Source organism: Ctenocephalides felis, unplaced genomic scaffold (assembly GCF_003426905.1).
Source record: "Ctenocephalides felis isolate EL2017-DRISC unplaced genomic scaffold, ASM342690v1 CF-g0.4_SCAFFOLD_01886, whole genome shotgun sequence".
Classification (NCBI taxonomy): domain Eukaryota; kingdom Metazoa; phylum Arthropoda; class Insecta; order Siphonaptera; family Pulicidae; genus Ctenocephalides; species Ctenocephalides felis.
The window spans coordinates 20,612,825-20,638,675 of NW_020538040.1; the positions used below are offsets into that span (position 1 = coordinate 20,612,825).

A 25,851-nucleotide genomic window follows, 5' to 3' on the forward strand; every position below is an offset into this window, starting at 1 on the left:
TAACCTTAAGATAGATAGATTCAAAAGTTCATATTTAGTTAATTCAGACAATTATTTAATTATTGTTGAGTCAGAGAGGGCTATAATATTTATAGTTAGGTTTGATTATTTCTGTTTATTTTCTCTAAATGTTTGTTTTCCATATTTTCTACAAAATTTATATGATTAAAACTATGAATTTATATGTATCACATATGCAATATTATTATAATGTTATAAGTTTTTTTTGTAAATATGAATTGATCGAACAGTTATTTGTTTCATATAAAAATGATGAAGTATGAAAGATATTGTGATTTATTGAGAATAAATAAAATGTAAACATTTTGTAAAAATTAAATTTATAATATCTACATTTAGACTGATAAATTTATTTCATGCAATTTTATAACAGATGTTAAACAACATAGTTTGCTCAATGAAAAGACTTAAACTGTAGTAAATTTTGTTAAATAGCGAATTATTAAAAATGTGAATAATATTGTGGACAATATTTTAATATTATTAACACTGCCTGTATATTATTGACGATATTAAAATATTAGTTCAAATAGTGATCAAGCGTTTTATTAGCAACATTTTTCAGGATTTGTATAAAAATTAAGTGCATACTTTAATTGTAAGCAAAATGTATTTGACAATTGTTTATTTTAAAAGTTTAAGTATTACGAAAACATAAGAAATAATTTAATAAGAGGGTAAACATAAGAAATAATTTTGGTGTTTAAATATATATTTTTGATGATATAGTTTTTCCGATTTCAAAAATTTAAAAGCCATTCGATGTAAATCGATAAAGACTAGGATTTATCAGTTTTATGCAATGATCGGCCAAGCCGTTTCTTTGTAATTAGCAGAAGTGTGAAATTTTTCATCCAAGATTTAGCACACAAACTTGCATCGATTTTTTAAGTTTTAATACTGTTCGAAAGATATTGGTTGGAAAACGCGTTGATTGGTTTTTGGTAAACATCTGCCGGGACGTTTGCTCAAGATAGAAAAAGATATGGTAATTTAGGGTTCATAAACATCTTATAATGTATTTATATAACAATCATTTGAAGATAATTTTTTTGGCTTTATTAACTTCCAGTAGGGTAATGTATAGTAATCGTCCAATAAATTTTGCCATACCTTAAAAAAAATGATGTATGTGTGTGTGCGCGCGCGTGCATGTGTGTGGATACCATTTTTCGTACAGGTCTTTGGAAACACGGATCAACTGATTTGAATAATTCAAAAAGTATTCGATTCCTGTTGATAAAGAGACGTGCTGATTAGTTTTTAACAAAAGTTTGCCCAGCCGTTTCAGAGATACGGAGCAAAGAGTGCAGAAAATGTAAATTAAGTTTTTGAGAGAATGGAGCATCTGATTTGAATGATTCAAAAAAAAATCTACTTGCATTGACGTGCTGAAAATTGATTGAATTTTTGCAAGGCAGACAGGTCCAGCGGTTACGGATGCCATTTGGCGGTCGAAAATCAGATACTCTAAGCAGTATAGATCAACTTCAATTCGCAAGATTTGAAAAAAAGAATTCAAATAATGTTTAAATACTCTTTGAACATTTCATTACGGTACGGAAAGTTCTAGCAATTTGCCTTAAGACACGATCTCAGAAGCAAATTCGTTAATTGCCGTGGATATTCTGAACCATAGATAAACTAGTGGGCTGCATGACATCATGCCTTAAGGAAAATTGCTGGAAGTACCCGTACCGTAATTAAAAAACTTGGTACGGAACCCAAAAAGATTTACACAAAATGTGTACACATAATTAAAATCTCTATAAAACATCTGACAATTTGATGTACATATGTCCAATAAACATTTTTGACCGCAAAATGATGTTTTTTTAACTTATTTTTATTGAGAGTCCATAACCGCTGGATCTGCCTTCCTAAAAATTTAATCAGTTCTTCATCTTGTCAATACTCTTGCAAAATGTTTTTTGAATTATTAAAATCGGACCTTCCATTCTCTTAAAAACTAAGTTACCGTTTTTGGCACTTTTTGCCCCGTATCTTCGGTACGGTTAGACCTGCCTTCGCCAAAAACTAATCAGAATGTCTCCTTATCAATACGAATCGAATGTTTTTTGAATTATTCAAATCGCTTCATCCGTGTTCCCGAAATCGTCGACGAAAATTTGTATCCACACACACACACACACATACATCCATTTTTTCTAAGGTATGCCAAAATATTCAGAAACCTTTGCAACGTAAAGATATATAAAAATTTTCATTTTCGATTTTTTTTACCGTACGGGAAGTACGGTAAGAAGCATATAAGCAAATAAGCAATCAACTATGAACACTGGAGCGCGCGAGTCCTATTATTTGGAACAATGAATTTCAAACCATATAAAAGGTGAGGCACATCTAAGACACCTTTCATAGTACTTGCTTTAAGATGCATTTTAGCATATTATAAATTGAAGTCGATATTCAAGAAATTGTCAGGCATGAGAAATACTATAATGCCCAACCCCATCTTGCCCAACCGGCCTAACCCAACCCTGTCTCTTCTCTGAAGAAACGCTTTGCTTAGCATGTTGGCACGACTGCGTAATGTGAGAGAGAATTGTTATGATGAGATCAAAATAATTCGCTTTTGGCGTATTTGACTTGAGTCTCTTGCAAATCGTTCAGAAACAATTTGATAATGAACAGAGTATGTAACTCTGCTCTCGTTTAGTGTACGTATTAATGTTGTGGGTATGTGACTAATAAAATGATTATGTTATACTTATCGTAGGTGTGTTTGTTATTTATAGATTTGAGGTTTGAAATTAGTTGACGAAGACTTCTTGGTGGATGATATTTTAACATAAAGAAATTGAGAATCTTCGACCATGTTTTTCACATCGGGTATTACTGATTTGACACTTGACGATAGGTTTACGCTTATGGGCAATGTCAGTAGACCAGCCAGAGGGTCGGGCTTTAGAGGCAGAGCAAGGGGGCGCGCCGGAGTGACTCGTCAGTCAACAATTCGAAGTATGGACTTAATGGCGCAAATGGAGAGCAGGCCGTCAGTACGAGCGGCCCTTAGGCTGAGAAGAGTGTGTATAACATAACATTATTGTGGTGGCCCCCTTGGTTGGTGTAATTCAATATGTGATATGTTTATGTTTATGTCTTGTGCAATTTTAGATACCATTGAAGCCTGCTATAAAACAGAGACTGACTTTAAAAAGAGGAGTTAATAATAATAGAAGAAATTTTCGTAGAAGTAACAGTATTGGGAGTGTGTACACAGTACCTCTGAAATCAGAGCCACAAAACAATTTTAGGTATTGCAAACATTTACACTATTTTCTGCAGTATGTTATTTTGCTTTATGGAAAAGTTTGAATTCTAATTTCATTAGAATCATTAGATTTCATAGAATAGAACCGTTAAATTGAAGGTTTACTTTTGATGTGGTATTCCGTGTTAAACAAATTATTGCATGTTATGGACAGTATGCATATAAACATTAGAACATTAGAAAGAGTGTGTCTATAAACAAGTACTCTATAATCCATGGAATAACATTATAGTGAAAACAAGAATTCTTTATTTCTCCATTTATAAATTCTTTAAATTTATTTTTAAATGTTATTGAGAGTGTTTATGATGTAAAAAATACTATTATATAATCTTTCACTTGAGGGGTATTATAGTGTAGGGACATGAATTTTAGGTAATTTTTAAATCGTTGTAAAAAACATGTATTATTTATTAATTTTTGACAAAATGGTGACTGTTTGAAAAAAGATCATTTTTCTTACCACTTTTTGAGTATCTCGAATTTTTTAAAAATAGTAAAAGTTGAAATTTGTATATACCAGAGATAAAGAAGACTCTATGAGAATTTCAAAGGAATTGGTTCAGTAGATCTCGAGAAATCATGGGCATTATATTGAATGACAGTTTTGAGAAAATTGCATTTAAAGTTTTGCAAAAGGAAGGAAACGGAAGAGGATTATCATTATCAAACAGCTGTATCTCTGAAAGTAATTTGAATTTTAAAAAATCCTCTTGTGCACAAATTCTTAAATAGTTAAATTTCAAAAATATGAAACAAAGGAAAAAACTATTTTTTTGAATTTCTACACTAGAATACCCTCTTAATGGTTTAATCTATTTTTTGGAGTAATTTTTCTTCAAAAGATTATAGAACTTTTTATTAATTTTACTATCTTCTCATTTATTTCACGTAATTTCAAACCATACCCTATAAATATAATTTTTTTTCCTATAGATAATTATTCTTTCAAATAGTTGTCCACTTTATTGATAGTATGATAAATTATGTTTTCTTTCTAGGACTTTACGACGTTCATCATCAATGAACTCATTGAATTCTTTTGCTTCTACTAATGGAAGGAGTCGGAGTATGAATAGATCAACTTCTAGAAGTAGATCTAGATCTCGTTCACAGAATAGGAATCTACCACAAAATAGGTTTCCAACTAGAAGTAGATCTCAGATTAGATCACAACCTTCGGTCCGATCCAGGCCGCGGCAAAGGAATCCACGCGGACAGATTACTAAGGTTTTTAGAAGAAATTCTATTGCATCTGTGTCTGATGTCGTCAGACAAGAACTTCCTGGGTTTGGTAGAGGTCGCCCTTTCAATCGGTAAGTATATAAATATATACTTTATCATAGTTATTAATAGTAATCTCATAAAAATCGAAAATGAAATTTTTTATATATCTTTACGTTTCAGAGGTTTCTGAACATTTTGGTTAGAAAAAATGGATGTATGAGTGTGTGTGTGTGTGGATACAAATTTTCATCGATGATTTCGGGAACACGATTCAATCGATTTCAATTCTTCAAAAAATATTCGATTGCTTTTGATAAGGAGACATGCTGATTAGTTTTTGGCGTAGGCAGGTCTAGCCGTTTCGTAGATACGGGGCAAAAAGTGCCAAAAACGGTAACTCCGTTTTTAAGAGAACGTAGCGTCCGATTTTAATAATTCGAAAAACATTTTACTTGCATTGATAAGATAAACAACTGATTAAATTTTTGGGAAGGCAGGTTCTGCGGTTATGGACTCTCAATAAAAATAAGTAAACAAAATTTCATTTGGTGGTCAAAAATGTTTATTGGACATATGTACATCAAATTATCAGATATTTTATAGAGATTTTAATAATGTGTACACATTTTGTGTAAATTTTTTTGGGTTCCGTACCAAGACTTTTAATTACGGTATGGGAAGTTGCAGCAATTTGTCTTAAGGCACGATGCCATGCGTCCCACTAGTTTTTTTCTTTTTTCGTAATACTAGGAGTGTTGCAATTATGTACACATGTCAATTTTTTGTGACCCCTCACTTCAACAACTGCTAATTTTTAAAATAAGTAACATATTTTATTTTTATTTCTTTTCTATTCTCTCTTATATAATTATAAAAAAAATAACAGTACAAAAATGTATTGCCTTTTTTACAATGATTTAGAGATGAACTAAAATTCATGCCTCTAACCTAGAATACCCCCTTAATTATATATTTGATTTAATGCTATAGATCACGTGGTGGTGCACGAAGAACAAACTTTGGCGCCCCAGGCAGAATAATACGAAACAGAAGGAATAGTAATGCCCAAATAAATGGCCAAAGTCAAGGGCAGTCAACACGCAGACGCGGAACGACAGCAGGTAGAGCTCGTGGAGGTAATAGAGGTCGAGGACGTGGAGGAAATAAGTCTGGTGCCGGTGAGTAGTTCAAAATTTTATAAAGAGATAGTTTTTTTTGTAGTTAATAAAAACAAAAAATATTGAAGAAATAAATTTCTTCAACCAAATTATTTTGGTAATTTTATTTTTAAACATAAACTTTGAAGAGATTAAGTTATACCTAGTGATATGTTTTATGTGGTTTATTTTGCAACTGGTTTTTTATTTAACATAATATAAAAATCAGTCATATTTCAATCATCAAATCAAAAATTATTTATTATAATATACACGTAATTGTGAACAAAAAACTGAGTATACCAACTTTATCATTTTGGGATCATTTTTAATAAATACAATCACTTCTTTTTCAGTTACAATTAAAAAGGAACAGTTGGATGCTGAACTAGACACTTATATGTTGGGATCAAAATCTCAATTAGACCAAGAACTTGAAAAGTACATGAGCAACACGTCCATGGATTTCAATTAGATTATGCATTACATAATATGAACTATGTGTATATAATTAATGCATAAAGTATGCATTTGTTTTCAAATATGATGAATTGATTCTCCGCTCAATAATTAGTATTTATTGTTTAATTATTAGATTCATAGTCATAAAGACGTTTTATATTTATAAGTTGTATAAAAAAAGTTAATAAAATCATTTTATTGAAATCTAATTGTGTTATTTTTTAGTATGATTAACTTTTTTTTTTTTCAAATGAAATTGCTCTTCTCAGGCATTAATAGTTGAAATATGATCAGTATTAGAATTAATTATTAGTTCTAATAATAAATTCTATTGGACAGAGATAATTGGATAGTTTAAGTGTAACTGATTAAAAACTATTCTGATTGCTGTTAACAAAAGATTAAAAAGTGTTTCATTTTTTAAATAGAGAATAATATTAGGAATACCAATGCTGCATAAATCATTGAAGACAATTGTTGAATAATATGTTTGTAACATTAGTTAAAAAAAAAAATTCGAAAGCATTTTAAAGTATTGCATATTGCAAACAAGTTCTTAATTTTTTAATGAAAATTTTACTCTAGAACAAATAAAACCAGGTTGAACACTACATGTAGTGCTATGAAACTATTCAATGGGTTCTCGAAACAGACCAAGAAAACCGATGAAGAGCATAAATTTAAAAACTAGGTAAAAAAAATATTATAAACAAATAAATCGGGATAAATAAATTGGACCGATGAATGAATGTCAAAATAAATATACATATGATTAAATAATTGAATAAATGATATGAAATGTTGAAATGTAGATTATTCGTATACATGTAGTAATGACAGGTAAATAAATATATACCATGTATAGATATTTTGTATAATCTCTCGTACCAGGTACTTTTTGTCTGAATGAGATATACAAAATGTATTATAATTGAAAAATAAAATAATTCATCACATGCTAAACATTTTAAGAATTAAAATCATAAAAACTTTATAATTATATTATGCCTATAGATAAATACATTTTATTCAAATTCAAAAACCATCTAGATAACACAGCTATTTGATTAAATAAACAATAAGCAATTAGTTATCTATTTGAAAGAAAATGTTTTGCATGTTTGATTATAAATCTTGAAAGCTTTAAGAAAAAAATAAAAAAAATCCATTAAAAAAATCCAATTACGAAGAAATGGCCTGGTCTATCTTTACTAAAAACTAATCAAGGTGATCCCCAACCGAATATCTGTCGAACAGTTTTTGAATTTTTAAAATCGATTCAAGATTGCGGGTTTAAACGTAGACGAAAAATTTTTAACTTCTCTGCTAATTACAAAGAAACTGCTTGGACGATCGTCGCACAAAATAGATCGCTAGTGCTTATCAAACTACACCGCGAATTGCTCTTAAATTATGGAAATCGGTTCAGTTGTTTTTGAGAAAACGTCGACACACACACACAATTTTTCAAATTTGGTCTCAATCGCTTCAGAATGACTTGAAACGTCGAGAAAATAGCAAATCGGATTTTTAGTGAAAACAAACTTCTCTTTGGGGAAGTTAAATATACATCACTTATCCATCGTTTTACACGTTTTCGATCCTATGCGGTTTTTGAAACTATATTTAAATAAAATTTATTAATCTAGTATTTACAAAAAATTATAAACACTAAACTATAATTTGCTTATATCTACAATAACATTTTCATTGTTCTACTGTCAAAATATAACGCTGTAAAATGTATGTAACAGTTACGAATTCTATGATGGAAATATGTAGATAACATGGGAACATGATAGGAACTTCCTGTTTTATGAATAAAACTAAATTTTATGTGTGTATAAGCTAGTTTGTTTGAAATACCGAAACAAAGAATATCATATAATTTCTAAACTTTGAAATGAATTTCTAATTTTTATTTTTATCTACAATGAAAACGCAATATTTCAAATAAGATTCTTTAAATATTTATTTTATCATTGAAATAAATTAATATTTATATAAAATTTATTTCTAGTGGGGTGCATGGTATCGTGCCTTAAGGCAAATTGCTGGAACTTCCCGTACCGTAATTAAAAATCTTGGTACGGAACCCAAAAAAATTTACACAAAATGTGTACACATAATTAAAATCTCTATAAAATATCTGATAATTTGATGTACATATGTCCAATAAACATTTTTGACCGCAAAATGATATTTTTTAACTTATTTTTATTGAGAGTCCATAACCGCTGGACCTGCCTTCCTAAATATTTAATCAGTGCTTCATCTCATCAATACAAGTAAAATGTTTTTTGAATTACTAAAATCGGGCGCACCTTTCTCTTAAAAACTGAGTTACCGTTTTTGGCACTTTTTGCCTCGTATCTTCGGAACGGCTAGACCTGCCTTCGCAAACACTAATCAGCACGTCTCCTTATCAATACGAATCGAATGTTTTTATTTGAATGAATTATTCAAATCGGTTGATCAGTGTTCCCGAAATCGTCGACGAAAATTTGTATCCGCACATACACACACACACAGACACACATACACACGCACACACACATACATCAATTTTTTCTAAGGTATGCCAAAATGTTCAGAAACTTTTAAAAGGTAAAGATATATAAAAATTTTTATTTTCGATTTTTTTACGATTACTATAGTAAGTTATATATAACTTACCCTACGGGAAGTTAAAAAATGTATTTGATATTAAATATATAAATATTTAGTTCTTGTTCACTGTGTTTGTAATTTATCATATTAAAAACTGACAACAAAAGGGCTTTACTTTTGCACGGAACCTATCTTCCGTGTAAAGAGGGGAACTGGTGTACACTATTTTTGCGATAAACTAATTTATTAAATCATCAATTAATTATAAATTAAATCAAAATCAAGGCTGATGTAAACTTTAATATTTCTAATGAAATTCTAATTTTGGAAAATTGTTAATAATTTTTGCTTAAGCACGTTGACGGGCCTGTGTAATTGATACGGCGGTAGCTACACTAAGTTTAGGTTTAGTCAACTAACATTCAGTTTACATTATAACAGCTGCTACAAATCGCAATAAGAGCAGATCCCGAGACCTGCGCTTGACCATCCCTGCTACAAAGACAATTTAACCTTCAATCGACTAGACCCATGCCAGGCGAATATCGCTTCTGAGTTCCTTTGCGCAAGAGTTATAATGGCTCGCTTTGAATCCAATATGAAATGTGTTGGACTTGTCAAACTCACCTACGCTCGGTAAATGAATTTGTATTTGCTCGGAGGCCAGTACGAGCAATATTGCTATCTCGTGCTCTTCCAGAATAAAATCATTATTTAGTCAACAAATAAAATATTAAATAATATCGATGCTGGTCATTTATAAATTACTGTGATTTGTGTACGTTTGTGGCAAAATTACAATTTGTTGTTATATTTGTTAAATCAATTAAAAAAATCTTACATTACAACCGGTGTCTAATAAATATTCATATCAGTTGTGTCTCATTGTCAGTGCTTTGATAAAAGATCAATAATCTGTACCTAGCACGAATAAAATTGTTGTGATATTACAGTATCTCGACGCAAGTATTCAGAATAAGCTATTTCAAGACTACTTAAAAATAATTTAATATATTTCTATTCAAAAAACAATTTTTATTTCTATTTAAAATTTAATATATTTCTATTTCATTGTTTCTTTAAATCCTTTGATATCATCCCATGATCACTTTCCCCGTGTCATTGTTTCTGTAAACAAAAGACTAAAGTAGTTGGTTTTGGATTTATTTCAAAAATGCTTATTTTTTTTGCAAAAATTTACGTGCGTTAAATTACCAAATTTAAATATATTATTTTTATTAATTAATACTACTGATGCATCGTGGACTGTCGTATTATATGAAGGATTTTGCGTTTTTATGAGATGGAGTTTCCCTTCGATATAAATAGTGTTTTCAAAACACCGATTACGAAAATTCACAACAATTTGCTGCCAGATGGCTTTCAAGGGGATCGTAGACTGGCAGGGTAAGCATTAGCAGTAGATTATTAAAAAAATAAAATAAATAAAATATATTAAATATTTTTTGTTATTTTGACGTTGATACAAATTGAACCTATTGTTTCAGCCAATACGTCAAATAAATCAGATCTTAAATTAAATATGTTGTAATGCACTAGTTTCGATATTTAAATTGGTGCCATTTTTCAGCAGGCACAAAACTTCCATTTATAAAAATTTATAAAATATTATTTTATTATCATAATGTATAGAGTATATATTCTAATAGTATTTTAAATTAAATTCAGACAGTATTTCAGACAATTAAATAGTATTTTAAAAAATAATCTATACATTATGACAATAATATTTTTTTTTTTAATTGTTATAACGTAAAGAGTATTTTTTTAAAAATACTATTCGATTTTTTTAACGTACTATTAGAAACAAGTACTCTATACATTATGACATTATCATATTTTTTAAATTGTCATAATGTATAGAGTACTTTTTCTAATAGTATTTTAAAAAATAATCTATATACATTATGACAATAATACGTTTTTTAATTGTCATGATATATAAAGAATTTTTTATTAGATTTTTTTTATAATAGAGATTTTATATAACATTATATATGTTATGATGTATAGAGTATTTTTTTAATAGTATTTTAAACTAAATTCTAACTGTAAACTTAAAAAATAATCTATACATTATGACAATAATATTTATTTAAAATATTAACAGATTTTTTTGAAATACTACTAAAAAATACTCTATACAATAATATCAAAATTTTTGAATGCACAGAGTATTTTTTGAAAATACTATTAGATTTTTTAAAATACCATTTGAATAAATATTCTATACAATATGACAATAATATATTTTTTTAGGGCTTATAATTGGAAGTTTTTTATCTACTGAAAGATGATACCCATTTAAGTGTCGAAGCAAGTGCAATTAATAAATATTTAATTTATGTACTTTAAATAAACTCTTGAGGAATTTAAATAAACTCTACAAAATTAAATATAATATATATATATATATATATATATATATATATATTTCAATTACTTTATTCTGTGGACTGTAACCTGCATTTATAGTTTGTATAAGCAGGTGTGAGCAACCCGTGGCTCAAGGGCCATCCTGCTCATTACAAATTTTGCTTTGGATTTTTGAAAATTCTTAATCTAAATAGTCATAAGAAATATCACAGCATTAATAACACTGTCAATAATACAATTTCTCCAAATACCAATAGAAAATGGGAATAATATAAAATTTTCCCAAATTTCCTTCAATTGCTCCAAAAACTGATACAAAATAGAGAAAATCTATACAATTTTCTAAATTTCCCTCAATTTTCCCAAAAACTGATAGATTATAGGGAAAATGTATAAAATATCCTCAAAAACTGATTCACATCAGTTGCTGAATATATTTCTTAAGAAATGCATAATTTTGAAGTTTTATCATAATTCGGTTTTATTGCCAGTAAAGAAAAATGTTGCTCTTATAAGATTTATAAAACCCATTTGCTTTTCAATTTAGAATATAAAATTTGCCCATTCCTGTTGTTTGTAAATTCAACTTTGTACTGTAGTCCAGAAAATATGGTTCAAAGTTTTTTACCCTGAATTTTTGATTTTTGTTAACTCAAAAGAGCGTGATACTACTAAATCGAAAATACTGCAAATAATTTCGTACCATAATATATTTTGGGAGTGAAAAACTGATTGAATATGGGAACATTTATAAAATTTTCTCAAATCTTTCTGAGTTTCTTCAAAAATAATAGAAAATGTATAATTTTGTAATAATTCATAGTTTTGTCGTAAACAAAGAAAAATGTTGCTTTCATAAGATTTATAAAACCCATTTGGTGCTCAGTAGAAAAAAAAATATTGTGAAAAAATCAACGAACTTAAATTTGAAATTAAGATAATATTTAAAAATATAGATCTTTCTGGTCTGAAAGGAACAAATGTTTTGAGGAACGATTCAGTGTTTTAGAAAGAAAATTACATGATTATAAGCATAATTCAACAAATAAAAACGTAATTGAAAATAATATTGAATAAGAAAAAAAAACTCGAATCGAAAAATAAACAAATTTTGTGGAATGTAACAATAGGCTTGAATTTGATTACAAAAATCTCCAGGAAAAGTTCTATGAATATACGAAACCTCTTGCTAAATATGGTTGTAAATCCAACTTTTTAGTAACATCAGAAATTAAGATATGATTACAACAAACAATAAATTTCATTTAAAGGTTTTTTTAACCTTTACTTTTTATTAATTCAAAAGACTGCAATTCTACTAAATTGAAAATACTGCAAATAATTTCACACCGTAATGATTTCACAACTTGATCAATTTAAAATAACCAAGTATATTTAGTACCTTGTGCAAATTATACACCAACCTACTTCTGGCTATTTACGCGAAGCTGTTTTTCCTGTTACACATATTCTGTTTGACATAGAAAAAGGTTTTTACCATGTTACTGTCATCAGATAATATAAATGTAAAGCCAGTTCTAAATAAGTGAAAAGAGAAAATTCAACAACCATAATTTCTCATCTTTGTACTGCAAATTGAAAACAAATTATGGTAATATCTATATAGTACAATGGTAATACTTATTTTACAATAAAGTATATTATTTTTGATTGATGTAAGATTTATTTATATCGTGCTAAATGGCTGTACAAAGTATTAAAATTTGATAGATTTTAAGCAAGTTTAGTTCATTCGATAGAGCATGAGACTCGTGGGTGGACCAGATCATTTTCTAGAAGTTTATATATTTTTTTTATTTTGATCATATTATTGACATCATAGTTACGATATAAATATATATTTATATTTATATCGTATTTAATATTTAATATTTATATATTTTTTGATGTCACGTGGGGGAGGGAGGAGAGTCTAGTAAGATATCATCAAGTGTCTTTATCTTTACCTGAATTAAAACAAAATCCAAATTTTTTCAAAAATGTTACATGGTTCTAAAAATACACGTGATGTTGAGTAGAGGTGGGGGTTGTAATTTCAAATATCACCACGTATCACCAAGAGGGGTGGAGGAGTTTAAAAATCCCTAAAAAATCGATCACGTAATTAATGGACGTCCCCAAAATATTTGTCATTTTCCTGTTTTACACTAGGTGCAAGTGGCATTTTACCTTAAGGCGAGTTGCATGAACTTCTTGATCAATAAGAATTGAAATTTGGTAACTTTTTAAATTCTAACAGTGGAATTTTGAATTTTTGATGAGTCTGATCGTTCAAAATTTTGTCATTTTCGAATTACTGTTATGCACTAGGTGTAAGTGGCCTTTTACCTTAAAGCGAGTCAATCAATCAATCAATAATAAATGAAATTTAGTAACTTTTCAAATTCTAACAGTATAAGTTTGAAGCTTCAGTGCGACCAATTTTTCCAAATTTTAACGAATTTTTATAATTGAACGTAGGTCTACAATATTTTGGGATGTTCTTTAAGACAATGAACTCTATAAACATAAAAAATTTCACCAGAAACATTTAAAAATGATTTTCAACAATTAACTACACTTTTCAAAGTTCTACAATATTTTAAGATGTTCTTTAAGACTATGCACTTTATAAACATAAGAAATTTCGTTATTTCTTTAAGACTATGAATTCTAAAACATAAATTTTTTTGTCAGAATCGTTCAAAAATGATTTTCAACAATTGATTAGAATTTTTCCTAGGTCTACAATATTTAAGGATGTTTTTTAAGACTATGAACTCTATAAACATAAAAATTTCGTCATTTCTTTAAGGCCATGAACTCTATAAACATGAAAAAAATCGCCAGAATCGTTTAAAAATAATTTTCAAAAATTAATTGTACGTTTCTTAGATCTACAATATTTTAGGATGTTCTTTAAGACTATGAACTCCATAAACATAAAAATTTCGTCATTTCTTTAAGACTATGAACTCTATAAACATAAAAAAAATCGTTAGAATTGTTTAAAAATGATTTTCAACAATTAATTACACTTTTCGTAGGTCTAAAATATTTTAGGATGTTCTTTAAGACTATGAACTCTATAAACATAATAAGTTTCGTCATTTCTTTAAGACCATGAACTCGTCTGGAAAAAACTTTCGTCAGGATCGTTTAAAAATGAACATTTCAAACTCAGTTCAGATTTTTTTTGCAAAAACGTGGACAAAGATTTTTATAATGAAGTAGATGGATATAAAATATATTAGCAATTTTTTGCACTTTTCTGTTAATTATAATCTTAGCTGGCTGATAGGATACATCGCAAAAAAAACTAATCAACGCGAGTCCTTATCGAGACTCATTGCATGTTTTTTTTCCAAATTTTGCGAAGTGGTTCAGCCTTTTTTGAGAAAACATGATACTTCTTCCAATATTGGTCTGAAACAACGCAGCTTGAATTGAAACGTGGAGAAAACATAAAATTAGCAAATCGGATTTTCTGACGAAAATATAAACTTCCCCTTCGGGAAGTTAAAAGTATTCCTCACTAAGTTTTCCTGATGAATTTACATTTTTTTTATTTTATCACATATACTTAGAACTGCTCATTGAATTAAATTTGGCTTTTGCCGAAAATTAAGAAAATGTGGGCAAGTAAATTAAATGAATTTCAACATTTTCAATACTTTTAATACTTTTTGCATACATTCTCAGTTAATATATTAAAGTGAAATTATATTTTCGGCATTTTGGTTATTGTGCGTTGTATATCACGATAAGGTTTCTTGCACGCAGGTTCCGGTGCGTGTACTAAAAAATCACGACCAGAACAGTACCGGGTCAATAAATGATGTAACTGCCTGATGGCAAGAACTTTAGAAAAGTATCCCAATATGATAAAAAACTTTTTTACATTAAATGTCGATCTCAGATAAATAAAAGATAGAACTAATTTTTCGAAATTTTTAAAATTTTGTCTGTTTGATGTGGATGTCAAATAATATTGATCATAAATTGAATATGGTAGAGCAGTGCTTGAAGATCCTCTGGTAAAAAGGTCCACCACTATTATCTCAAAAACCAATGAAGTTAGGAGTTTTATAACAACAATATATGAGAGTAGAGGCCAAATGATGTATAACCAGCCATCGCATTAAATGATTGTAATAAATTAAACAGAAATATCTACCAAAGCAAAGCATGAAGTAGTAAGAGTGGATAATTTTTTTTGTTATGATATTTACAAATATGTACATATTTAGATGATGATTTTTAATTTCGTTGTTCCTAATAATTAAATCGCTTCGCTTTAATTAATTAATGTAGCTATAATATTGTTCCATGAAACCTCTTTAAAATTAAAAATAAAACGGTGAATCCTCTTGCCAGCTGGCAGGGTGAAAGAACCATATGACAAATTTGACAAATTTACAAAATAAACATACTTCTACAATAATGAATTAGCTGGAAATTTTACTGTAGTTACATAGTTGTTGTTTGTTTGATATGTGTTATTTGTTTTGATGTATTTGGTTTAGTTTTCACAGTATACTTGCTAAAATTCAAATTATATCTTTGTGCCCCGCCCTACCCTATAACCGCAAAATTCTCTATTCATATTACTATGTATTAGAAGCAGAAATACCGTAACAAATTGTGGGCGTTAAATATGTAAAAATAATGCTGAATATTCAAATGAGTAATAGTGTAATATGCAAGTTGGATACCAGAGTATAATGTTGAAAGAACTAGTGGGTACAATCTCATTAGGAGAAAACTTTCTCTCCATGGATTAGATTATTTATGTCTCTTATTGAATTGACTGTGTTTTATAATTGCAATAATGCATGAGAGCATTGTTTATTTTAAACATTCATTTTCTACTGTATGAATAGCAGCTTATGAGCATCGCGGACTAATGTTTAGGAACTTGTGCGAAGAATTAAATTATTAGAATCATAAGGAAATGAAAAATGCTATTAATACATATTTGTTTGTTTGTTTGTTCTAATACTTATATTTAAAAAAATCTAGTAACGTGGGCAGACAATAGAAAATATTTTTCAGGGCTTTTTCTTGTAAAACATTTTTTAAATATGCCATATTTAGTGCTATGTAATTTCAAACTTACTAATATATTCAAATCTAAAGATATTTGTATACTATTTTTTGCTGATTATTTTATAAATTAATTAGTTTTATTATATTGTTCGTCTCATACTATGTTTCGAAGTTTTATTCACTGAAGAATTAACCTACGACTCAAAATGTATGAAAGTTTTACTAATTTTTTTTAAAGCTAAATTTAAATTGTTTTTTTTTCAATAACTGGGTGAATGCTGGTATAAACAACGTTTTTTGTTTACAATTATATATCTTTCACTATCTAAAATATTATTCCATATTAGTTTATTGTTATTTATTAATGCCCCCCGTTCATATATTGTAACTATAATTAATAATTACAATTTTATTGATCCATACGTTTCGGTTCAAATCCAGAACATTATTGAGCACAATAAAAAAATTGTACTAAGCAATTGCACATAGCAATTCAGAAATATGAATTTTAATTTGACAAACTCATACATACACTTAGTAATCGCTTGGATTCATTCATTAGTGTTGTGTTAATTAATGCAAGTGTATTTTTCTTATTCCACTCAACGATAGTCTCTGAATGAAACGGAAACGTTTACATACACACACCTATAAATAATATATATATATATATATATATATATATATATATATGTGTATATATATTTTCATAATCTTTCAAAACCGATTTTTTTGAAAATTTATTATTTTTACATCTACTTTTCAAACCCCTGACATAAATTTTTATTTTTGTACCATTAGTTTTTCTGTTTGATTATAATGCATAATTAAACAGCCCTAAATTTTCACCTAACGACATGCCTGATCGATTCTTAGCGGCAACTGATACTTCCAAATATTGTTATGATTGTTTTTGAGAAAAGTATTAAACCTTTTCTTCTTTTTGTTACATTTATATCATATAATCTATATTTTAAATATTTATTATTGTTTTTAATAACAGGTATGATGGACACAATACCTACGGGTAAAATGTCCAAATGAAAAAAGTTGACAAAATGCTATGTATAGATATTTAATGAAATTTTCAACCTCCTGCCACAAGCCCCAATTTTCTAATAGTCATTTTTAATTGAGAGATATAGAGAAATAATGGGAAATGAAATTTTCAAACCAATAACATGTCTTTTTTGTATTTTTATGTACCATTTGTTATTCTATTATATTTTTTTCTAATGGAGAATTAAGAAGTACATGCACTGCTAAATTTTTACCTTCCTACAACAAACCTCGATTTTGTAATAGTCATTTTAGTAAGTCATTCATTTGTAATCCTGCTAATTAACTGAATAATTTTTTAATCTTATGGCAATATACTTGTAATTTTGAATTGCCCAGTTTTATAATTGATGTCATGCTCGAATTGAATCCTCCATTAATATATATGTGAAAAAATGTGGAATATAATTTTCAAATTACCAACATGTTTCTCGCAATTTTTATGTTTCAATTTAGTAAGTATTTAAGTTAGTAGTCATTTTAGTAAGTTATTCATTTTTCATCACGCTTGATGACTGATTAATTTTTTAAACGTATGGCAATAAACTTGTAATTTTGAATTACACAGTTTTTTAATTGACGTCTAAAACTAAATCATGCATAAATATACAGGAAAATAATAGAAAATATAATGTTTAAATAATGAGAAAAATTTTTTTGCATGTAAGTAAATATCATTAGTTTTTAAATAATATTGAACTAAAAGTTGTGTATGGCATCGTGCCTCAAGGCAAATAGCTGGAACTTCGTATTTTATAGATAAAAAAAATGATTTTATAAAGTTAACGATGACCTTTATATATGTTTACATAAAAAGTAAATGAATAAAACTTTACCTAGATTTAAAAATATAAATTCGAACTATTTTCGATATTCCAAAAAATATATTTTTTGGCAATTAAAAAAAATCTTTCCCCGAAAGCGGTCGTTCTATACAAGCTGAAAGTTTTTTTGAATCATTCAAATCGAATGCTCAGTTCTCTCAAAATCTGGCATTTTTTTGTATATTTAGCTCCGTATTTCCGAAACGGCTAGACCTGCCTTTGCCTAAAACTAATCGGCACATCTCCTTATTATCAATAAGAAGCGAAGCCCGAAAACGTGGACGAAAAATTGTATCCACACATCATTACTCACACACATCAATTTTTTCTAAGGTATGCAAAAATGTTCAGAAACCTTCAAAACGTGAAGATATGCAGAAATTTTCTATATTGATTTTTGGACAATTACAATAAATTACCCTACGAGAAATTAATGATTTATTTTTTTATGTCGAAAATCATTTACATTTGTCGTCTTGTTTCAGCAGTTTCAATTCCTCCGCACCGATTTGCATTCGTACTTGTACAGTTTATCAATGACATGCAAAACTCTCTCTTTATCTGATTTCTTCTTTATTTTATTCAGTCATTAGAATTGGTGAGTTACACAATCGTCCGACTGACTTACAGCGATGTAAGACTATTTCCGCATATGACATCATTGCATGAATAACGATGAATAACCATGTGTTGTACCATACTAATTTATCTATGTGTTGTACTTTACCATGACAACGTATAGGCTTGTTAAATCTTTACGTCGATAGATTTAAATATAAAGTTTTACTACCAAATACGTCATTGAAGGCAATGAGAGCATATGTATGCTACGCAGAAATCAGTAGAATGACGAGTTTTTTGCCGAAAACATTGTCAAATGTCATTTTAAAGTCCATGGCGTAAGGAGGCGTCCACGTGAGGATTTTAGGGGAAGAGGGGGTTTGACAAAAAATCACGAAAAATCACGTGGGGGGTAGGGGTCTAGTGAGATATCACGTGTATTTATTTTTTACCTAGATTTTCAAAGAAACATAAATTTTACGATTTTTTTGTAAATTCGAAAAATTTGTTCGGAAAATTTTACTTAATATACTTTTGCTTATTATACTTAATTCGAAATACACGAGACGTTTGGTGGGGGAGGGGGGTCCAAAAATCTCTAAAAATTCGATCACGTGATTAATGGACGCCTGCTAAGTGGTTGGTGCTATGGGATTTGGATCAGAGATCCCAAGTTCTATAACCACCTAGAGCAGCCTGATGTTATTGCTGCATCAATAAAAATTCGTTCCTATTAGGGGGGAGGGAGTAGCGTGACAAAAAATCACAAAATATCACTTTTTGGAGGGGAAGGTCTAGTAAGATATCACGTGTATTTATTTTTTATCTCAATTTAAAAAATTTTACGGAAGAATATTATTGGTCTTTATTGGTCTGAAAATATCAGCATTTTAATACTTCGCATTTTAGCTCTTCGATTTCATAATGATGTGATGTGAAAATAATTGAATTCAAATAAAGTCTATGTGTCTATCTATCTACCTACCTACCTATGTATCTATCTTTCTACCATCTATCTACCAATACATGCCAGTAGTATTAAGAGTGGAATAAATATGATCTTTGAAAATATGAGTGCACTGTACTCTTTTTGAACTATTTTATTAAGATATCGTAAGTACAAATCCTCCAACATTGCCTTATGCAGATGGTATAATCTACCATTTACTCATTATACCATATGCATAAAATTATGTATATATATTTAAATCATGATGAGACAAATCATTAGCGTTTGTAACTTGAACATTATTTACATGGTAATAAAATAGCGCAAAATTAGTGTGTTCATATTTTCAAAGGTTATATATTTGAAATATCAACAGCCAATAAATCAAAAATAAATTAACAATAAATAATATACACGTTCCGTCATTAGTACATTACCACATCATTAAAATTTGCGCTTATCAAAGAACCGTTGATTGGTTCTGCAATGTTAAATAAAGTAACTGTAATTTTTATCTAAAGTGCAACAATTTGCTAATACAGTGAAACGAGAAACTTGAGATAAGCAAACCCAAAACATTTTTCGCGAACGATAAATAAAATATTATTGGCCAGCACGTTGTGGAATTCAAGTGCCTGTAATTGTAGACGTTTAAATTTGTTTGTTTGATTTTAAAAAATTAACAGAGCACGACAATGCCTCTTAACGGAATGATCGTAAAAATGCCAAGCGCGACTAATGGCACTGGTATAAAATATTCAGAATTATTCGAACTGCATGTACACTTTTTAATGGAACTGATTTTATTATTTTAAAGCTTTAAAAGATTTATATTACAAGAATGACACTAACTTTTGCGCCATATATTTGATTTGTATAAAATTGCATGACTACGAAGTATGATCAATATCTATCTGAATATAAGTATGTACTGTGTCTGAAGTCTATTTCATTAGGATACATTGAAGATATGGAAATTCGACTATGGGGCCAATTCTCCGATAAAATATAAATGTTATTGTAACTACATGTCATGGGTCTATCTTCGTATGAGTAGCAGTCAAAAAACTATGTATTTCCTGTTCAATCCCAGGAGTTTCACACATTAAACCTAACTTTTCTCACGTATATGTTATATATAGTCCAGTCATTTAAGCTTAAATTAGGTAAGAACCTCGAAATTCGAGATACCCACCTGTAAGTCTGTAAATAATCACAGACTATATTATTACTCAACCTACATATGGTAGGGTGTACGCAACAGATGTAGGTTTTGAGACAACTTTTAGGAGTCAATATACAAGTATCTACAGACTTACAGCTGGGTATCTCGAATTCCAAGATGAACTTACTATAATGACTGGACTATCAATGAGACATGCATTTATGATAAAATTGTTATTTAAAGTTTGTGCGTTTTGTTTCATGTGTAAAACGCCTGGTCGCGGACACATCGGATACATAGCTTTTTGACAGTTCTTACTACCAATTCATACGAAGATAGACCCATAACATAGCGTCACCATAACATTTCTATTTTGGCGAGAAATTGGTCCCTAAGACACTTACTATTGCGCTACATATTTATTTATATAAAATTGCATGACTACGAAACATAATAATATCTGCCTAAATATAAGTAGGGGAGACTGGGTACGGTAGTGACAGTTGTCATAACTGCTAATCTATACTGATATTGAGATAGGGTCCAAAGAGAGAAAGATGAAGTATGTTTGTCCGAACAAGTTTCCTTTATTGCATTAACATGATCTGTAGACCGAAATCCAGAAGAAAGGTTAAGTTTTAGTGCAAAGTTTTAAATAGCCAAAAGAAAGGTTAAGTTTTTGTGCGATTTATTTTAAAAACAACTGTTACTTGTATACAGACAGATCACTTTGTTTATTATTTTGCTGTAACTTAAACTTTAGTAGTTAATTACCAGCAATTAGTTCTGATTTATGCAACATGTATTGCTTGTTCTCTTTGGATGAAAATTAAACAGATAAAGAAAAATCTATCTTCTAAAGACAAAATACAAAAAAGGGAAAGAAAAATGCCTCAATCAATGCAAGGAAACAAAAAATGTCACAAAGATTTTTTGTTTAAAAATTATGTTTTGTTATATATTGTTATATTATATTCGTAAGCTTTGTTCAAATAATTATGCTATGTTATGTTTACCATTTCTGACAATAAAAGTCGTTATAAACCATTTTGGTGTTTATAACTATTGTTTTTAACCTATTTTTATGCATGTCACAACCGTCTCTCGATGTGTGGACGGTTGTTACACTCGCACCTTTCTTATATAATTTGACTTTTTACCTAATCCATCTATTTAATTATTTAAGGATAGCATTTCAATATTTCCACTTAGATAAATGTTCCAATTACCATTCAATTTACTTTACTACTAGCTAACTAGTAAATTAACAAAATCATTAAATAATCAAAAACAAAGTGGCACAACCGCACCCGGTCTCCCCTACTGTGACTGGAGTCGATAAATTGAAGTTACTAGAAATTAGACCACATATTACATTGTTTATAACTACGTTATAAAACTAACAATGTTTTCAAAACAAGAGCTCCATTGCAATAAACCAGTTTGTTACTAATCAAAGTTTAGTTAGTTTGAGGTTTCGAACTAACTATCACGATTAAAACTCTATTCAGTTGCAAAAAATTACAAATTATAAAATAAGAAAGCATGTAATTCTAAGAAATTCTAAGCTTATTCTTTAATGAGACTCCAGGCAATTATAAATAATAATTTATAATTGCCTAGAGTTGCTATGGCTATTGAAGTATACTATTTTTCTAGAAATTGCGATATTTTACTTTCTCTATATATCGAATATTTTTTACCGTGAAATTAAATATTCTTAAAACATGAAAAAATTAGCATATAAAGTATGTAATGCATTTTTGATTTTCATATTATTTGAAATTATATATTGACACTTATTTTAAGTTCTCACGAATATTTTTCGAAAATTCTTTGCAAAAAGTGATGAAAATATTAATTAAAGTATCACATTTGATTATAATTCGACCTATATAAAATATTAATTTATTGCTCTTTTTTTCAGAGATGTCGCGATGAAAGTTGGAGAAGTTATCACTGCTTTAGGAGAAGCATCTGCAAATGCACAAGGTTTGTCCCAACCAATAACCACAGGACATAAGGTTAGAAATCAAGATCACAATGTTTACGTCCTTACAGACCCAAATGGTAGAGGGTGAGTAAATAGATTTCTGAGACAGTTATGGGACGATTCTGCCGCACAAGAGACCAATGTTATGGCAAGGCCATGTTACGCTCCAAATTCCACACATTATGCTACTGAATCATACCGAATACTGTCAAAATGACATGTATATACCGTGTATTCAGGCGTTTTACACATAAACTGCAACGCCACTGGTATATTTTGAAGTTGGGTCAGAAAGACCCTGTTATCTAAAATCGTTTTTTGACATCTGTGCGGTTTCTAGGTTAGATTTTCTATCTGATAACCTGAGAAACACGTATGGAATTTAGTATGGAAAGTTCTTCATAACAGAGCCTTGCCATAACAATAACATTTAATAACATTTGTCTGTTATGCGGCAGAATCGGTCCATTAATTTAGTTTTTCTATCATAATGTTAATAGAAAAGATAAAATAGACGTCTGGAATTTTGTAGCTTCATTTTTTATACATTCCCTGGAACTCATCTTTATTTAATTCTTGACTCAAAACATTTTTTGAATCATTGATTAAATCATTTATTTTTGCAGGGGTCGAGGCACGGTGACTGGAATTTTGAAAACGGGTAAGAAGAATTTGTACGTTTTTGATGACAAAGGTGAACACAAGCAGGTAAATCCAACTTGCGTGTTAGATTTCTATGTTCATGAGTCCCAACAGAGAGCAGGAAAAGGAAAACAGCTTTTCGAACATATGTTAAAGGTATATAATACATGTGTTTATAAATGTATAATTTAAAAATAGTTGCAACTGGTTTACGACGATAAATTATGTTACTGCATAATCTAATCTGTTGTTAGATATATAAGAATGAATTTTCAGAATGGTCTATATGCAATCTAGGTTATATAGTCTTTGTTCTACAATGAATGGTAATATTTGTCTAATTTTCTTAAATTTTAGGAAGAGCGTATACAGCATCCGGCTCAGTTAGCAATTGACAGACCTTCCTCCAAACTGCTGAACTTTTTGGGCAAACATTATGGGTTAACGAATAGTTTACCACAGTCGAACAACTTCGTGGTTTACGATGAATTCTTCAAAGACCCGAAAACAGCGTCAAGACAAACATCCAGACATAACAGGTAACAGCAAAATCATTTTTATTGTTTTATTCTCAAATCTATCTTATTTACAAATATAATAATTCAAACAATGATGTGTAACCCCTCTAAATAATTGAAAATAATTATATGATTAACACCATAACTTTTTTGGGAACTTTTTGAACTTAGAAATGGTGGCAGGTTTCAAAATTAATTATTTTATAAGTTAATTTTACTTTTATTGGTAAAAAAAAAACTAACTGCTTGAATAATAGCGCACAACTTTCGAGGGCAAATGGACTTCAAGATCCAAGGAACACAAATCAACCAACCTACCAGGGAAGGTATGGAGCACCTAGACCGCCTTGCTCTATGGGACAGGTTGGTGAAAAGCTTATTGCAATAATATGATAATTATATGATTTGTAATCACACACTTAAAAACGTACATGGTTAAGGAACTAAGAAGCATATCTGATAGGCAAATTCGCCATTATAATCATTAAATAAGTTGTCTCTATCGGATTTCACTTGAAAAACAACAGTAATATATCTGAAAAATCAAGTTACTAAAACACACATTTCAGCATTCATAGACCGATTCTCCCACACAACAGACCAATGTTATGGCAAGGCTATGTTGTGAGAAAATTTCCATACTAAATATTGTCAAAAGCCATGCGGTTACTGTGCAGTCAGGTGTTGTTTTCAGAAAACCTAACCTAGAAACCGCACAAATATAAAAAAAACGCTCTTAGATAACAGGGTCTTTCTGACCCAGCTTCATAAATCATAACATACAAGTGACGTTGCAGTTTATGTGTAAAACGCCTGAATGCCCAGCAAATACATGCCATTTTGACAGTATTCAGTATGACTCAATTGCATAATGTATGAAAGTTGGAGCGTAACATGGCCTTGCCATAACATTATTCTGTTGGGCGGGAAAATCGGTCCATAAATTCCCATTAATCAAACAGTCGTTTTTACATTTGTTAGAATAGATGCACAAGATATTTTCAACTATTGATTTTTTATATAAGTTGTTAACTTCAATGAATTAAAAGTATTAATGATGAAAATATTTGTTTCAGATAATCCATAATATGCCTGTAAATAACGGCGTACTGACACAAGAACCTACTGGGTAAGACGACTTGTTTAGATATTGGTGGTCTTAGTTGACGTGAGGAACAACGTACATTTCAAAATTTCATTAACAGGCAGTAGTGTTTACTATATAATTTAATAACACAATTTAAATCATTGGAATGTTACGTTTTCTTGCGTCAATTCGACTTCACAGATATCGATAAATTAGTAATACTACGTACTCGCACGTGCAAATTACTCATGCTTATAATATTTTTTTCTATTTACAGTTATCGTATGTAAGAGCATATAAACGTGCACAAATAATCCTGTTTTTCACTAAACCAAAAAGCCAATCATGTTAGTCGGTTCATTGCACAAGACTTAGGTCTCTAAAATTGATGTAGTACTTAATTTTAGTTATAGTTTGAAATTCTTATTTATTGGTTAAAAAGCACCAAATAGTGTAGAAGCTTCATATCATATTCCTTCCATTAGAATTATAATATTAATTTAATAGGTAAATATGTATAAATTATTGATAGTTTTTTACGAAATAGTTAAGTTTTACATATATTTATAAAAGTGTTATAGATTTTGAAATTGTGAAAGATAATCATTAAATTGTAATCATTTCAAGTTTTTGGGAAATTTTCTGTATTAAAACAAATTACATGTTAATTAAGAAAGTAATAAAATTATTATTGTGAATTGAATTTTGGTAAACATGTATTTATTTTCCTTCCGATTTTCCTTTTTCCTTTTTCCTTGTCCTATATCGATTTTTATATATTCCTTTATAGGCCCCATTTAAAACGGAACTCTGCTAAGGCTGCCAGCAGGGCTCC

General features: G+C 29.2%; 2 protein-coding genes across 2 annotated transcripts; both read left to right on the forward strand.

Annotated features, from left to right (window-relative positions):
* The first annotated feature begins 2,580 nt into the window (after nucleotides 1–2,580).
* Nucleotides 2,581–6,259, forward strand: LOC113377860 (chromatin target of PRMT1 protein). The gene is made up of 6 exons (XM_026618298.1): nucleotides 2,581–2,702; nucleotides 2,781–3,068; nucleotides 3,160–3,299; nucleotides 4,318–4,632; nucleotides 5,534–5,721; nucleotides 6,057–6,259. Exons 2-6 carry the CDS (start codon nucleotides 2,859–2,861, stop codon nucleotides 6,173–6,175), a joined length of 972 nt encoding a protein of 323 aa, XP_026474083.1. The 5' UTR covers nucleotides 2,581–2,702; nucleotides 2,781–2,858; the 3' UTR covers nucleotides 6,176–6,259.
* Nucleotides 6,260–9,947: 3,688 nt separating this feature from the next.
* Nucleotides 9,948–25,472, forward strand: LOC113377702 (alpha-tubulin N-acetyltransferase-like). The gene is made up of 7 exons (XM_026618104.1): nucleotides 9,948–10,179; nucleotides 22,704–22,853; nucleotides 23,396–23,567; nucleotides 23,769–23,950; nucleotides 24,187–24,292; nucleotides 25,006–25,058; nucleotides 25,294–25,472. Exons 1-7 carry the CDS (start codon nucleotides 10,076–10,078, stop codon nucleotides 25,304–25,306), a joined length of 780 nt encoding a protein of 259 aa, XP_026473889.1. The 5' UTR covers nucleotides 9,948–10,075; the 3' UTR covers nucleotides 25,307–25,472.
* The last annotated feature ends 379 nt before the right edge of the window (nucleotides 25,473–25,851 follow it).

What these genes read in the sequence shown, in the direction of transcription:
- LOC113377702 (XM_026618104.1), top strand. Translation starts at nt 10,076, where the DNA reads ATGGAGTTTCCCTTCGATATAAATAGTGTTTTCAAAACACCGATTACG. An exon ending in GGGGATCGTAGACTGGCAGG is followed by an intron (nt 10,180 to 22,703) that starts GTAAGCATTAGC and finishes TCTTTTTTTCAG; the next exon opens with AGATGTCGCGATGAAAGTTG. An exon ending in TTTTCGAACATATGTTAAAG is followed by an intron (nt 23,568 to 23,768) that starts GTATATAATACA and finishes CTTAAATTTTAG; the next exon opens with GAAGAGCGTATACAGCATCC.
- LOC113377860 (XM_026618298.1), top strand. Translation starts at nt 2,859, where the DNA reads ATGTTTTTCACATCGGGTATTACTGATTTGACACTTGACGATAGGTTT. An exon ending in GAGCCACAAAACAATTTTAG is followed by an intron (nt 3,300 to 4,317) that starts GTATTGCAAACA and finishes TTTTCTTTCTAG; the next exon opens with GACTTTACGACGTTCATCAT. An exon ending in AGAGGTCGCCCTTTCAATCG is followed by an intron (nt 4,633 to 5,533) that starts GTAAGTATATAA and finishes TTAATGCTATAG; the next exon opens with ATCACGTGGTGGTGCACGAA.